The sequence below is a fragment of the Cupressus sempervirens genome, chromosome 7 (genome assembly GCF_028749045.1).
Source record: "Cupressus sempervirens isolate cs-2001-9-10 chromosome 7, ASM2874904v1, whole genome shotgun sequence".
Lineage (NCBI taxonomy): Eukaryota > Viridiplantae > Streptophyta > Pinopsida > Cupressales > Cupressaceae > Cupressus > Cupressus sempervirens.
Genome location: NC_143124.1, coordinates 756,395,388 through 756,412,260, shown reverse-complemented (window position 1 = coordinate 756,412,260; position 16,873 = coordinate 756,395,388). Strand labels below are relative to the sequence as shown.

General features: G+C 36.7%; 1 protein-coding gene across 7 annotated transcripts in view; it reads right to left on the bottom strand.

Annotated features, from left to right (window-relative positions):
• Positions 1-16,873, bottom strand: part of LOC149549482 (early meiotic induction protein 1) — a 134,383-nt gene that overhangs the window by 58,970 nt on the left and 58,540 nt on the right. Inside the window, exon 3 of one of the 7 annotated variants that reach the window (XM_089792847.1) lies at positions 3,955-4,336. The exons of 5 other annotated variants lie outside the window; for them this stretch is intronic. In XM_089792847.1, coding sequence (XP_089648973.1) covers positions 4,133-4,336 — 204 coding nt within the window. In that variant the 3' untranslated portion in view covers positions 3,955-4,132. Of the gene's footprint in view, positions 1-3,954; positions 4,337-4,407; positions 4,427-16,873 lie in introns of those variants that run through there. One more of the 7 variants, XM_089792856.1, reaches the window with a different exon arrangement.

The window sequence follows — 16,873 nt, the reverse complement described above, 5'->3', positions numbered from 1 at the left end:
TTTAAACAAATCAGCTTTAGGATTGGGTTTTTGCCTAGTGTCACTACTAGCAACATCAACCCCTACATTTTCTTCTTCACTACTACTACTTGTACTCCCACTGCTGCTCATTGTGTTTAAATATGCAATTGAATAGATATATGAGTTGAACCAATGAAAAAATAAAAAAAAAATCAGACTTTGCAAGCTACAAATTTATTAAAAAATTGATAGATGAAAGCACAAAGAGTTTTATACTTGGTGGACAAAATAGAAGATCAAACCCTCGGTCAAGCTCTTGGAAGCAAAAATATTACCTCCTCTACTTGCAAAATGAAAACTTCAGCTGGCTGCAACATAAAATGAAAGCCAAACAATTGTTAAAACAACTTAAATGTGTGGTGTTATATACATTTTAGGGTTTTTGGAGGAGTGGGGCCCACTAGCCGACCAAGAAGGAGGCATTAAATATTTTTTTTAAAGTTTTGAGCATACAAAAAAGGGGGATGGCCAGCCGTACCCGGTACGGTCGAGGGACGGCTAGACGTCCCCTTTCCGTACCGAGTACGGCAGGACGTCCCCCTTTTGTCCCCCCCACGTCCCCAAGTTTCCGAAACATCCCCTGAAAAAATGGGACATTTGGGGACAGCTGGGAGACGTTCCATACTCGTCCCCCCATCCCTGAAACGTCGAGTTTTAGGCCGGGTACGCGTCCCCAGGGAACATAGTTAAAAACATAACATAAAGTCAATTTATATTATATTTTTCAAAAAGTGAATGTCAATATTAAAATATAACATGATATTTTAAAATATGCAATTGCATCTCAAGGTAACACTTTTTAGTCACCTAAATTGTCATATCTTTTGACTGCCAAGTCCGATTAAACCCTAAGATATACCACATCAAAGGGAAAATTGAAAGCAAGGGTTTGAACAAAACTAAAAGACCAAAAGCATTAAAACACACACTTGAAAATGCGAAAAAGGACATTGAAGGCTTCATAAATCAAGCAAAGCTTAATAAAATGAAAAAGGAAAAAGACTTGACGAAATCTTTCAGTAAAAGGGATCATTATATGAATTGGAGTCGATCAATTGGTCAATATTAGCCAATTAAACAATGAACTATCTCAAAGAAATGCGAAACCAAGTTGAAAAGTTTCATACTGTTACCTACATTTTGTGGTGACAAAATGCAAGACAACACAAACCTGTAGTGGAAGATAAACTATAAACTATATTTATATTAAACATGTCAAAAATGCAAAATAAAATATTTCTGCCACAACAATAATAGACTAAAATATCATAGTTGCAATGAAGTCAGTCCATATGTACACAACCACAACAAAAAAGTAAGAATACAATACTTATAAAGAGCCTAGACCACAAGTAATCTATTATATAAGATGGGACATTACAATATTACTATATTCTACTACAACAGCTAAGGCAATAAATGCAAATGATTACATCAATGACAATTATAAGTGTCATGAAGACTTGATATCATCAATTTTAGAGACCAATAAAGCTCAAATGCAAGATCTACATGAGATCACACCATCAACCCAAGGGGTTTTGTCCTTCGACATGAGATCTACGAGACTTATGTCCCTCAACCTCCACACATGAATGAGTTTTCATCCTTAGGTCTAGAGACTTGAACAAGTGCTCATTATGATTTCTAGTTACCCTTTCTGTTGGTTTGTTCAAAGAAGCCCTCTTGATCCCATCTCCACAAACTTAAGACACCCATTAAGAGTGTCAAGAATTACAAAGCAACCTCCACCTTGAGCCTTGTAAGCAGAAATGGGCTCTTATACTAATTAAGCATTGCTTCCCTTCACATCAATCAAAAAATGGTGTCCTCACATGTGGCAACAAGCATGGAAGGTACAGATGATCCCCTATTACTTACAATGTTCATAGCAAGTATAATGAGGAGCCTCTTTGGGTTCAAAACCATATCTAACACATTGATAGTAGTCATTGGCAGCCTCATGATGTACCCTATATGAAGTTCATTAAGTTCAGCTTCCAAAAATGAATCAAGTATCAATACTAGATGGACTCCCATGGAAGCCCACATTGTCACTCTACACATTAATAGCACTTGACATGCAGTGCGGTAGGTGGACATGAAAATTGGAAAATGAAAGAATTCAAGGTTGACTAATAATTTGTGCCCTCATTCAAAGATCAGAGTTTGAAGGTGACATGCTCGATGAAAGGAGTTCAAAGTCCAAACTGTGGCATGTCGAGTACTGGGTTTTAGTGGCAGGGGGTGACTGTATATGAAAATCTGAAATTCCATTAAGGAAAGGAGTGAAATGAGGAATTACTAGGATGCATGGTAGTGTGGGGAAGTTCAACATTCATGCAAAGATAGAGAGAGTGAAGGGACATCCCTAGAATGGTAACTCTACAACTCTAAGTACTAACACAAGTTTGGGAGCTTTCTCATAGGAACCTTGAGGAGCTTAGGAAAATGCATGGGAGATGAAAGAGTAGAACTTCCACTCAAAATTAGATTAAAGGAAACACAAGAGAAAGGAAATTAGACTTTGCGGACCTTCCAAATGTTGCATTTTTAACAGCAAGAATCTCCAACCTGACTGTAAAATCCCTGGCCAGTATGCTATGCGGAATTTTTCATTTTTCCTCTATATTGTAATGAAGGGCAATATGTCAAATATTTCACATGTTTTCTTCATTTTCCAATCTGACATATTTTGTGAAAGGTTCATAGGGTTTTTATCACAATGACTTAAATATTCGAGAAATGCCAGTGCAGTTTTGACGATGCAAAAGTAATAAGCAGTTTGCACCATTTTGAGGACTGAGCTACTAAAATTTAATAGAATAGACTGCTGCAATTACAGGGCAGATTACAGATATCAATATTTATGAAATGCGAGTGCAATATTGATGAAGCAAAATTACCAAACATTTTGCACCATTTTGAGGACTAAGCTACTAAATTTTATATGATAGAATGCTGCATTTACAGGGAAGATCACGGAGATAAGTAAATAGACTTTTTTTGACCTAATCAATGGAAAATGTTACCCTTGCATCAAACGGAAAACTTATGACAGCAATTCCCAGCTTGGGCTTTTTGCTACGTTCAACCAGCTACAAGGAAGGAGGTCGACCAGCAAGGAATTCTGAAGCAATCATGGCCAGCCACATATCTTTACCACCCAAACTCAATAGTAACAGCTACCAGCAATGGAAAAATCTTGGTAATGCAATTTTCAATGCCCGGCAATGGAGGAAATATTCGCTCAGATGAGGATATATTAACCCTAGCAACCTAGGAAAATCTCACACTAATCATAAATACTTCACCCAGCAAAGGATAAGTGTTAGATGCATCCTATGTATTGATTTCCACACCTAGCTGAGGCCCAAATCTATGACCATCCAAGGAGCTCAAACCCACGCAATCTCCACAATCAACCTTCTATTGATGACATCCTATACTGACTGCAATCACTTTTAGAATTTCTAAAATGCACAATATTATGAGCTCTTCTTCAAAAATCAAAGGAATGCCTGATAATTTGTCTTGCCTAAAGACTTCATAAATTAAACTTCCAATCATTCAATGACAATCCAAGCACAAAACATGTGTAGCTCCATCTGCAAATCCTTTTCTGTGCAAACTGAAAGCCTTGATTGGATTTCACTATAATAACCCCGACTGGTTATAGCTTAATCAAACATCTATTTCATTCAAAACCCAACATTTTGTCAAACACTTGGCATGCTTTACTGATTTCACTGTAAAGAAGATTTTCTAAAATTCGGACACCAAATTAGAGATTACAAACGGTTTGCTCACAATTTCAAAGACAATTTGGGTTTCAGTTTAAATCAGAATGAATTCCAGTCATTTATTTGTGTAAATTTGCCTTAAAGCTAGCATATACAGGTCTGAAATAATGAAATGCAATTGCCAGGAAAATAACAGGAAACTCTGGAACTTTTATTTGCAAATGTGATTGGCAATGTAAGACAATATTTTCCAGTAAATTTAGTACAAATGCAGATGATAATTAGGAACCTATTTATTGTATGTAGGAATGTCTATGCAAGGATGAATCGCCTTCAAATATATATCTGCCGCCCAGCATTACTGAATACTACTGCCCCAAAGTGAGATTGGGTTCAATTTGCATGCCCTCCTTCAAAACACAGCCTAGAAAGATTGTCTCCAGCTTGAAATGCACAACGATGGTCCTTAGAATGCCGCTGCAAGTTTCAGAAGATGAATCGCAGGCCCACAAGAATAATCGCAAGGCTGCAAATTGAATCGCAGGTCCAAGAGATGGCATGGAATTTTCAATCTGCAAACATAGGGGTGCTAGCAATGTGTCATCCACTCTTCTACAGCCCAATTTGAACCACCAAACACCACGTTAATAATGGGGTGTTCACTATAAATCATACCACCAAGACAGTTTCAGAATTTGCAATACAACTGATTCCTTCACCAATTTCGAATGCTACAACCAATGATTACTTCTCCATAGATACAGAAATCACAGTAGGAGAGAAAATGCAAATTATTTACCTCAACATAATTTGCAATCACCAAATTTAGAATTCTCAGAACTTTTCCAACCCTCAACTAGATGCTCTATAAATTCAGTATAATAATCAAGATTATTCTCCTTAGCCACAGAAAATACAGTAAGAGATGTTAGCCAATTGTATATTTCAGCACAATTGTCAAAAACTTCTCAGAATCTTAGACTCAACCCTTATACTTCAGCAAGGGCCACAAAATATCAGAACTCAGAAAAAACCACAAAGACAACAAAAGCATATAAATATTCAAGCGTGTTTTTTCCAATGAAATGAGCTCATATTTATAATCTCTTGTTGACAAAAGCTTCCCAAAAGACCTCAAATTCAGAACTGCAAAAGTTTCTCAAAAAAATTCAGCTCTTGAAACTTTCCTACACAACTCTTTTAGTAACATTTAATACTTGGCTTAGGCATATAGTTAATTAAATAAATGCCCCCCTCCAATGATGACTCAACCCTTAAGTTATAAAGTTCAATTATAACTTTATAATAAGCCATTTAATAAATTAATAATATTTGGCCACTAAAAAGTAAAAATATAATAACTCACAAAATACTCATCATTTAAATATGTCATCTAAAATAGGAGTCACACCTATTATTTCTCCATGTCACCAAATGCACTTTTCAAAAATAGAAAGGGTCCATTTCAATCAACCCCCAACTTACCACAAATAGTAAGTACAAAAAACTAAACCCAAACAAAATCCAATCTGAGCCAAACGAAGACCAACATGTAGCTTACTGAATTGTGGAGAAGATAAGACCCTACCAAGCCAAGTCGTTGCCTCAGAAGACCCTCTATCCACAATAATTAGCCTACGAGGATCACAATAATACGCTAATCCTTGAAACTCTGATACTAACAAAAATGGGGACATTACATTCACAATATTGGTTAAGGAGGATCTTTCACCACTAATCCCAATCTTCGATGTAGGATTTTCCTCCTAGGCTATGCTTGAACAATCTTGTTCAATCTCCATGTAGTGTCCCTTTCCAAGAGGTACCCAAGAAGATCACTTAGCATATTTAATTCATGTAGGCTAAAGTTTGGTAGTCAAGGAATAAATTAAATTAATTGTTTATTATATCCAATAAAGTATATTTTAAGGGTAACTTTATTTAATTAATTTGATAAAGCGACAAAAATTGACTTCAGTGAATTATAAAAGGGTACTATTGAAGTCTCTTCTTTTTATTGGTAAATGACAGTCTTTTGAGCTGCCGAATACTCCACAAATTCAAACCCATGAGCACAAGGTCTAAGAGCACAATGACTCAGTGGGGGTTTGGAACCTTGGTGGCAGCTTCACCAACGAAGTGTTTCAACCGCTGCTCTAAATGGGTCACTCCCAAATATTAAAGTCACTTTTCAATCAAGCTTGAATGAGTTATTTTTTACTGGGAATTTAAAAAGGTGCTTGAGAATGTTTTGTGGTTTTTTATAAAAGGTCATTATAGAGCTCATTTCTTCGTGCTTGGTTTATTTTCTCATTTTTGGATTTTGGGGAGCTTCTCGAGGATATAAAGACCTAGGACAAAAACCCTGAAGGCATACAATCTCAATAGTGCAACTATCTACTGTACATGTGACAATGGAACCACTCAAGTTCCAGATTGCATTCAACATTAGAGTTTGAAAATTTTGGCCTTTGTAAAGACAAACTTCATAGTTTATCATTGTTGAAAGATTGCCTGGTTGTTAGACACTATATTAGAATAAAAAGGCAAAAAGGGAACGATTTGATTATTTGTATGAGAGTCAATGGTATTGTGCTTAGGGAGGTGGGAGCTAGTTCCTATAGCAAAAGACATGAGTTTGGGGGCATAGTCTTCATCTCCTAGCCCAAATCTTTGTGAAGGCAAATACATCAGTTTCGGCAATTCCTCTTGTCAATTGTCTACCACTCTCTTGATCTATGGCGTGGGAAATAATTATGTTTCATCCCTAGTATTTCTACAAGGGCAACCCATGAGCAATATAAAAAATTAACAAATTACTTATCACACTCCCTTTCAACAAATTGTTGAATATTTTGAGCCTTGTGTAAAAGCAGGGGATAAATGGGCACTACCTAAGATTTGTGGAATTTTTTGTATGCCATAGTTTCCAAATCTTGAATATACAATTGGATAATACGAACAGAATCAGTAGGATCTAGCTTTGAGATCTGAATAGAAATCTTAACATCCCTACTAGATGATGGGCTATATGGTACAAGCGATACATTATCCATATGATCATACCATTGAGTAGGACTTTCCTATGACTAAGGAATGTTAGGAATTGTTTGATGTAATGTCCCCATTTTTGCAGGTTCTTGTAGCTTGGCAAAGTTAGTTCATCATTGTGACCCTCGTGAGCTAACAATGTGTTTTTAAGGCCTCTGTTGAATGACTTTCTATTTACAGTAAGTCAATTATAGGCGATTACTATTTTTAGTGGTGCAGTTGAGGCACCTGGTGTTTGGCTTCTTCAATGCTTGATTGGGTAAATTGATGGAGTTTCATATTATAAGTTATTTATTAAATCTATCTTGGTAAATAACTTCATCATTTTAATGTTATAATTTGATGGCGTGTTGAAGAAGCCTTTTAAGCAAAAAGTGTCTTCATGAAGCTATGAGCTTGGGAGTTATTTATTTTATTAAACAAGAGCTTCTAATTGAAAAGTGTATTGATGAAGGCTCTTCAATGAAAGTGTTAAAGAGAAGTCAAGTTGCATTTTGTATTATGAAAGAGACTTCATGAAGAAAAAGAATTCATTCTAGCCTATTAATTTCATTTACATTGTGAATTCGCTAACGGGTTTCTACAAGGGTTTGTGATGTATGATTCCTCTTTGTTTGCACTTTGAATCACTAAAAGATTGTGGTGAATTGTGCTCTGAATGTCTTGGATTTAATTCTGATTGTATTGATTGTAATTTTGGTGTTGTTCTATACAAAAATTATTAAATTTTTGCTGAAGATTAATCTGGGTTTGAACGCCAACCATTTACTCTTCTTGGAATGAGTTTGTAGCTGAGTAGGAATGCTATTGCTAGCCATTTTTGGTGCCTAAGAGGAGCTGCGATCTATATCAGAATTTGTTGAATGGTTAAGGCAATTGGCTACTGCTATTAGATGCCACTATTAAGCATTCTTGAGGCTGTGGTTATTTGTTATATATAGCAGTGTTTGGATGCAAGTAGCTGCGTTGAAAATTGTTGGCATTTGTTGACTTGTGGGGTGACTAAATACCGCCGCAACATAATGTCACTTCCTTAATCTTTCAACACCAAGTTTGAAGTTGCAAATTCCTTTGGTCTTCTGTAACTGAATTGGACATCATTCACAATCAGATTCCTAAATTTAATTGCAATTGCTTGATCATGGATTGTAATACATTGCAAGTGCTCTAATTGCAAATCTTTAGTTCTATAATAGCATTGTGTTATTGTAAATGGTTGCAAGATTGCACTATAACTGTCTGTAGATATGCCTAGTGGTTGTAGGTGCTCATTGGGATGTGTGGCAAGTGTTTATCTTAATGTCTATTAGCTGTAATAGTTATTCTGAATCATGTATATGTTTGTCAAAGGTCTAAAACAGCTCGTACATCATTTCTATAACCACCTTGCATTATCAGAAGCATTCAATAACATTGTTTGCAGCCTACAAACTTAAAGAACACAATCTGAAAATAAAGTACAGCAAGATAAAACTTGCATACAAAGTGTTTGACGAAATGTCAAACATTTGAATAGTAAAGGAAATTGGTGTTTGTCAAAATTAGAACCAGCAGGGGTTCATACATTTGAAGGATAATATACAGAATCAATAAGAGTACCCAATAACTTTAGCCACTTATCAATATGTTCGGATGCCTCCATGAATAACTTAACAAACTTAGTAAGGGGAGAAGGAAGTATATTTGTTTCTCTTATTTCAACTTCCTCTTCATCTTCACCCATGTCATTGTTAAGTTTGTAGTTCAGTCAGATTGATATGATCATGAGAATCATTATTGATGATAAATCATCTTTAGATAAATTTTCTTACATATATATATATATATATATATATAGATACTAACCAATGATGATTAACAATAGAAACATGTCTCTTCATGAGACATGTCTCTTCTCATATTTATGAGTCATCAAATCTTCATTTGGAAAACATCAATAACAATGGCCATGATTCTACATTTGCAGAAACGATCCTAGAAATTAACATGGTATCAAAACCAAACTACAAGTGTATGAAAATAAAGAAGTAACACATTAGATGACAAAATGATTAATAAGAAAGACACGATTCTTATGGTCTAATGCCGAGAGAGAAACAAGATTACAGAAATAGGTATTTGTCTATCAGTAAACAATAATATCTTATCTATTCAAACCTGAGCTTGTCACCCAACATTTGGGCAAAACAATAAACAACAGTGGAAGGTGTTTAATATATTTTAATAACATCTGAGGGAAGGATGATTATCAGTTGAAGTCCACTACTTCATGCAAATACAAGGAATCTACATTTATTTTCCCACTGCAGAAAAAGAAAAAGCAACACATTAGATGACAAAATGAGTAATGAGAGAGACATGATTGTCGTGGTCTAATGTTGAGAGAGAAGCAAGATTACTGAAATAGGTAATTTGTCTATCGGCAAACAATAATTTCTTATCTATTAAAACCGAGCTCGTAACCCAACATTTGGGAAAAACAATAAAGAATGGTGGAAGGTGTTTTATATATTTTAATAACCTTTGAGGGAAGGATGATCATCATTTGAAGTCCACTACTTCATGCGAATACAAGGAATCTAAATTTATTTTCCCACCGCAGAAAAAGAAAAAGCAACACATTGTAATACCCCAAAATTGGCTCATTGCCATCTCAACCAATTCTGGCCTATTTCTGATCGATTCTTAAAGTCCTATTCCATTAGGCAAAGTCTTATTCGGCTACTCACTACTTGACTTAATTGTCAGATGCAGAAAACCCTAATCTGCATTCATCATGCTTATTATTTAATTCCTATAGTATTTACTCATATTAGTCACATTAAACCTATTGATTAATATTTAATTTAATTACTAAGTATTTATACTTTAATTAAATTAAATTATATCCTAAGGCTAATGTATTATGGAATTAAATTTATTTAATTTAATAAATGTGCCTATTTTAATTAATTAAACGAAATTATTTAATTAAATGGAAAACTTACTTCTAATCAATTAAACAAAGTTATTTAATTAAATGGGAAGTCATTCCTAATTAATTAAATGAAGTTATTTAATTAAATAAGAAAAGTGTCTCTAATTAATTAAATAGAAAAGGTAATTATGATAGCATATCTCATTTTATTAAATTAAATATCTCACCAAAATCTCTCTTCAGTTCAAAAAAGGAAATTCCCAGTTCACTGCTGATCAAATTAGAAGTGACCCAGATCACTTGCTTTTACACTAAAGTCTATCTGAGTTGACTGACTCTTACACTCAGGTCTGAGTTGACTGACTCTTACACTCAGATCTGAGTTAGTTAACTCCCTTTAATTTGGGAATCTTCCTTTATGACTGAACTTCACCTTTAATCCTGACCGTTGATTGAAATCAATCTCGACCGTTGATGGATTCCAGGAAAGTCTATTTAAGAGAACTTCATCTCTTCATTTTAGAGAGGTTGAATGAGAATTTGCATTGAATTGTTGCTGGATTGTGCATTCATTTGAGCTCATTATTTTCATAAGATATTCATTTTCTAGTTTAATCTCATTTAGCATAATATGCATACATTTTAGCATAATCTTCTTTTACATGTTCTTAGATTAAACGTGCATACTCCATTCTAGATTAATCTGCATTCTCATATAGATTAGTCACATTTTCTTTTAAATCCTTCATTCTTAGAGGGTCTGGTTGCTTAACACCTCAAATCTGAGGATATCTAACAAGCAATTCCCTTTAGATAGAAGGCAACAGGTCGCCTTGCCGGCTGATTTTTGGATGAACAATCCAATGTTCATTTCGGGATGAATCTGCAAATAAGGACCATGTTGAAGTGTGTGTGTTAGCATAGGCCACATATTCACGCATACATTTCTGACGCCCACCGTGGGGCAGGGAAAATCAATTTTTCTGGCCTCTTTTTGCATTTTTTTAATTATTTTTTTGTTCTCTGTCTGTACTGTTCCATATAGATTTGGGAATCTTTGCACGAGACTGTTCATTTTCGCGCGAGGATCTAGAATCTTCGCGCGAAGATTCTTTCCATATCGCGCGAGAAAGTGCCTGAGTGTGCGAATCTTGGCGCGGCACTTGTTTTCTTTACGCAGGCCGTAAAAGAATTTCGCGCAGGTCAAAAAACTTCTTCTCGCGGATTGTCAAAAATTTCGCGTGAGACTCTGTTGACAGAAGCTATTTTTGCATTGATTTTCGTATTTTCTAGTTTTTCTGCTAACTGCTCACTGTTTCTGGTTTTTCTGTGTTTTCTGATTTTTTGGAACAGCATAACAGCGGTTTGCGGGACAATTGGAAAAGCGTGATAATGTTGTTAAAAATAGGTAGAACATCTACTAAGCGCATTGCGAGGATTACCAGATATTTCTCTTTGACTGATAACACTTCATTTGGACCTAAAACGAACATCTCTCGTGTCAAGCTTGCGTGTGTTTCCTTCAATGTTCTCATTTTACAACACATGCATAATTTGATACTAGGTTGTGATCTCCATTAGTTTTCATTAGGCAAGCTTAGTTACTAGTGATAGATCTAATTAGCTATCTTGGGTTATTGGACTCGCTAATCCGCCAGCCCCTCGTTTCACCCTGTGGTTGCAAGATCAGCACCACGTTAAAGTGGAGGGGTCTATAGGAAAGAAGCGTTAAATGCTCCACTAGGCAACCCTTTTGTGCTTTCTAGAACTCACTAGTTCCTGAGTTGTGGACTCGTGTTGGCTTGTGTTAGGGGTTAAATGTTCCACATCTTTGGACTCACCTCACATTAGTTAAAGCGTTAAGTGTACCACCTTGTGCTCTTTGATTGCTTTTGGATAGATTTTCTTTCGGAAATTAACATCTATACACACATAGTAATTAGGCCCCATGAACACTATTCGTGGATCTTCAGAGAGTGGGTTCCTAGTGAAACTCCTCTCTACGACGGATTCCTTGTAGGTGGGGAGGATATTTTGAGCATCTCGCAAATAGATGAATCTTCAACTTGTTGATTGAGGAATCCTTTCTCCAGAGAGGTTGATAGATCACTGGGAGTTGATATCATAGATCTTTAAGAGATACTCTTAGTTTAGCGTGTCGAATTAATCTGTCTACTTTGATTGGGCTAAAAGTGAAGAGGTGTCATAACCTTGAATCTGGAAGCTAAGTCCCCTTGTGGTACACTATTGTGAGTCGGTCACCTTTAGAGAAGGCTAACTGTAGCAGACAATCCCTCTACAGGGCAAACTGCATGGATGGAACCTCGAGCATAATAGCCATTTTTGACGTGGTAGTGACAACCGCTATATAAATGTCCTTGTGGAAGAAATCTCCACGGGTGTGGTTCATTGTGGGTTGTCAGATCTCCCCAGCAGCTCTTGAAGATTAAGTTCTCGGACTGTGTTGAAACCTCGGTGCGCCGGGATTGGAGGTCACCCTTGTGAGTCATAAAAGTTGCAGAGTCAAAACATTACTAAAAACCTTAGAGAGGCCAACTTTTATTTTGTAGGGATGTATGCGTGATTGCAAAACCTTTTGAAAACATACACAATTAGCTCTCTTAGGAATCAGCGTGTACTAAGTCACTTGATTGTTCATGCGCAAGGTTGCTTTTGCCCTTGCTCATTGTTTTCAGAAATGCTTGATATCACCTGCTTGCTGTTCTACGTGCCTGTTTATCTGCTTGCTTACTAAAACGATCAAATTTGCCAGAAACCTTGTCAAAATCAATTGCTATTGTGAAACTGGTCTGCCTTCTCGTGCGAAATCATTTGGGTCTCGTGCGAAATCATCTGGTCCTCATGCGAAATCATTTTGTTCTCGCGCAAAATTAAACCTCTGTCGTCAGTCTTCACGCGACCCTGTGAACTTATTCGCACGAAATTAAAACACTGTTATTGATCTTCACGCGATCCAAGAAACTTCTTTGCGCGCCCTGTAAAAGTTTCTCTCTCGAGACTTTGTGTCAGCATTACCAATTTGGGTCTGTTATAGCTATCTGTGGCCTACACGCTGTCTTTTTCTACGTCCGTTTATTGCTCTATTTGCAAACAGTCTTCAAACAACGACAGTTCGCTTGGCCAAAGACTTGTGTCTTGTACTTTGACTAGTCTCGTCTCAGAAGTAATTTTTTGGTCCTTGTCTTAATGCTTGTCATACTTTATCCAAGGGTGAGACAAGTCTCGTCTCATAAGACGTCTTTTGTTTTTACTTTTTTGGGATCCGACACTGCCACAATGTGGTTTTTACCATCGGACCTCTTGCATTTTTTCCTTTTAATTGTGTGATTGAGATATTTAATGTCAGCCTCTGTCATGTTGACGCTGTGCTCATTGGTGAAAGACGTTACAGGTTCGATAGCGTTCAGGTAACAGGCGAGAGCATAGTCAAACACTCTCGCCTGTTACCTAAACGCTATCGAACCTGTAACGTCTTCCACCAATGAGCACAGCGTCAACATGACTGAGGCTAACATCAAATATCTCAGTCACAATTAAAAGAAAAAAATGCAAGAGGTTTGATGGTGAAAACCACATTGTGGCAGTGTTGGATCCCAAAAAAGTAAAAACAAAAGACGTCTTATGAGACGAGACTAGTCTCACCCTTGGATAAAGTATGACAAGCATTAAGACAAGGACCAAAAAATTACTTATGAGACGAGACTAGTCAAAGTACAAGACACAAGTCTTTGGCAAAGCGAAGTGTCATTGTTTTAGGACTGTTTGTAGACAGAGAGCGATAATCGGATGTAGAAAAAGACAGCGTGCAAGCCACAGATAGCTAAAACAGACCCAAATTGGTAATGCTGACACAAAGTCTCGCGCGAGAAACTTTTACAAGGCGCGCGAAGAAGTTTCCTGGATCGTGCGAAGATCAATAACAGTGTTTTAATTTCGCGCGAATAAGTTCACATAGTCGCGCGAAGACTTACGACAGAGGTTTAATTTCGTGCGAGAACAAAATGATTTCGCGCAAGGACCAGATGATTTCGCGCGAGACCCAAATGATTTCGCACGAGAAGGCAAACCAGTGTTACAACAGCAACTGATTTTGACAAGGTTTCTGGCAAATTCGATCGTTTTAGTAAGCAAGCAGATAAACAGGCACGTAGAACAGCAAGCAGGTGATATCAAGCATGTCTGAAAACAATGAGCAAGGGCAAAAGCAACCTTGCGCATGACCAATCAAGTGACTTAGTACGCGTTGATTCTTAAGAGAGCTAATTGTGTATGTTTTCAAAAGGTTTTGCAATCACGCATACATCCCTAGAAAATAAAAGTTGGCCTCTCTAAAGTTTTTAGTAATGTTTTGACTCTGCAACTTTTATGACTCACAGGGGTGATCTCCAATCCCGGCGCACCGAGGTTTCAACACAATCCGAGAACTTAATCTTCAAGAGCTGCTGAGGAGATCTAACAACCCACAATGAACCACACCCATGGAGATTTCTTCCACAAGGACATTTATATAGCAGTTGTCACTACCACGTCAAAAATGGCTATTACCGCTCGAGGTTCCGTCCACGCAGTTTGCCCTGTAGAGGGATTGTCTGCTACGGTTAACCCTCTCTAAAGGTGACGGACTCACAATAGTGTACCACAAGGGGACTTAGCTTCCAGATTCAAGGTTTTGACACCTCTTCACTTTTAGCCCAATTAAAGCAGACAGATTAATTTGACACGCTAAACTAAGAGTCTCTTAAAGATCTATGATATCAACTCCCAGTGATCTATCAACCTCTCCGAAGAAAGGATGCCTCAATCAACAAGTTGAAGATTCATCTATCTGCGAGATGCTCAAAGTATCCTCCCCACTTACAAGGAATCCGTTGTAGAGAGGAGTTTCACTAGGAACCCACTCTCTCAAGATCCACAAATAGTGTTCATGGGGCCTAATTACTATGTGTGTACAGATGTTAATTCTCGAAAGCAAATCTATCCAAAAGCAATCAAAGAGCACAAGGTAGTACACTTAATGCTTTAACTAATGCGAGGTGAGCCCAAAGATGTGGAACATTTAACCCCTCACACAAGCCAACACGAGTCCACAACTCAAGAACTAGTGAGTTCTAGAAAGCACAAAAGGGTTGCCTAGTGGAGCATTTAACGCTTCTTTCCTGTAGACCTCTCCCCTTTAACGTGGTGCTGATCTTGCAACCACAGGGTGAAACGAGGGGCCGGCGGATTAGCGAGTCCAATAACCCAAGATAGCTAATTAGATCCATCACTAGTAACTAAGCCTGCTAGATGAAAACTAACGGAGATCACAACCTAGTATCAAATTATGCATGTGTTGTAAAATGAGAACATGGAAGGAAACACACGCAAGCTTGACACAAGAGATGTTCGTTTTAGGTCCAAATGAAGTGTTATCAGTCAAAGAGAATTACCTGGTAATCCTCGCAACACGCTTAGTAGATGTTTTACCTGTTTTTAACAACATTATCACGCTTTTCCAATTGTCCCGCAAACCGCTGTTATGCTGTTCCAAAAAATCAAAAAACACAGAAAAACCAGAAACAGTGAGAAGTTAGCAGAAAAACCAAAAAACACAAAAATCAATGCAAAAATAGCTTCTGTCAACAGAGTCGCGCGAAATTCTTGACAATCCGCGCGAAGAAGTTTTTCAACTTGCGCGAAATTCTTTTACAGCCCGCGCGAAGAAAATAGGTGCCGCGCGAAGATTCGCACGCTCAGGCACTTTCTCGCGCAATACAGAAAGAATCTTCGCGCGAAGATTCTGGATCCTCGCGCGAAAATGAACAGTCTCGCGCAAAGATTCCCGAATCTGTACGGAACAGTAGAGACAGAGAACAAAAAATGATTAAAAAAATGCAGAAAGAGGCCAGAAAAATTGATTTTCCCTGCCCCACGGTGGGCGCCAGAAATGTATGCGTGAATATGTGGCCTATGCTAACACACACTTCAACATGGTCCTTATTTGCGGATTCATCCCGGAATGAATATTGGATTGTTCATCCGAAAATCAGCCGGCAAGGGGACCTATTGCCTTCTATCTAAAGGGAATTGCTTGTTAGATATCCTCAGATTTGAGGTGTTAAGCAACCAGACCCTCTAAGAATGAAGGATTTAAAAGAAAATGCGACTAATCTATATGAGAATGCAGATTAATCTAGAATGGAGTATGCACGTTTAATCTAAGAACATGTAAAAGAAGATTATGCTAAAATGTATGCATATTATGCTAAATGAGATTAAACTAGAAAATGAATATCTTATGAAAATAATGAGCTCAAATGAATGCACAATCCAGCAGCAATTCAATGCAAATTCTCATTCAATCTCTCTAAAATGAAGAGATGAAGGTCTGTTAAATAGACTTTCCTGGAATCCATCAACGGTCGAGATTGATTTCAATCAACGGTCAGGATTAAAGGTGAAGTTCAGTCATAAAGGAAAATTCCCAAATTAAAGGGAGTTAACTAACTCAGATCTAAGTGTAAGAGTCAATCAACTCAGATAGACTTTAGTGTAAAAGCAAGTGATCTGGGTCACTTCTAATTTGATCAGCAGTGAACTGGGAATTTCTTTTTTTCAACTGAAGAGAGATTTTGGTGAGATATTTAATTTAATAAAATGAGATATGCTCTCATAATTACCTTTTCTATTTAATTAAATAATTCTATTTAATTAATTAGAGACATTTTTCTTATTTAATTAAATGACTTCATTTAATTAATTAGGAATGGCTTCCCATTTAATTAAATAACTTTGTTTAATTGATTAGAAGTAAGTTCTCCATTTAATTAAATAATTTCGTTTAATTAATTAAAATAGGCACATTTATTAAATTAAATAAATTTAATTCCATAATACATTAGCCTTAGGATATAATTTAATTTAATTAAAGTATAAATACTTAGTAATTAAATTTAATATTAATCAATAGGTTTAATGTGACTAATATGAGTAAATACTATAGGAATTAAATAATAAGCATGATGAATGCAGATTAGGGTTTTTTGCATCTGACAATTAAGTCAAGTAGCGAGTAGCCGAATAAGAATTTGCCTAATGGAATAGGACTTTAGAAATCGATCAGAAATAGACCAGAATTGGT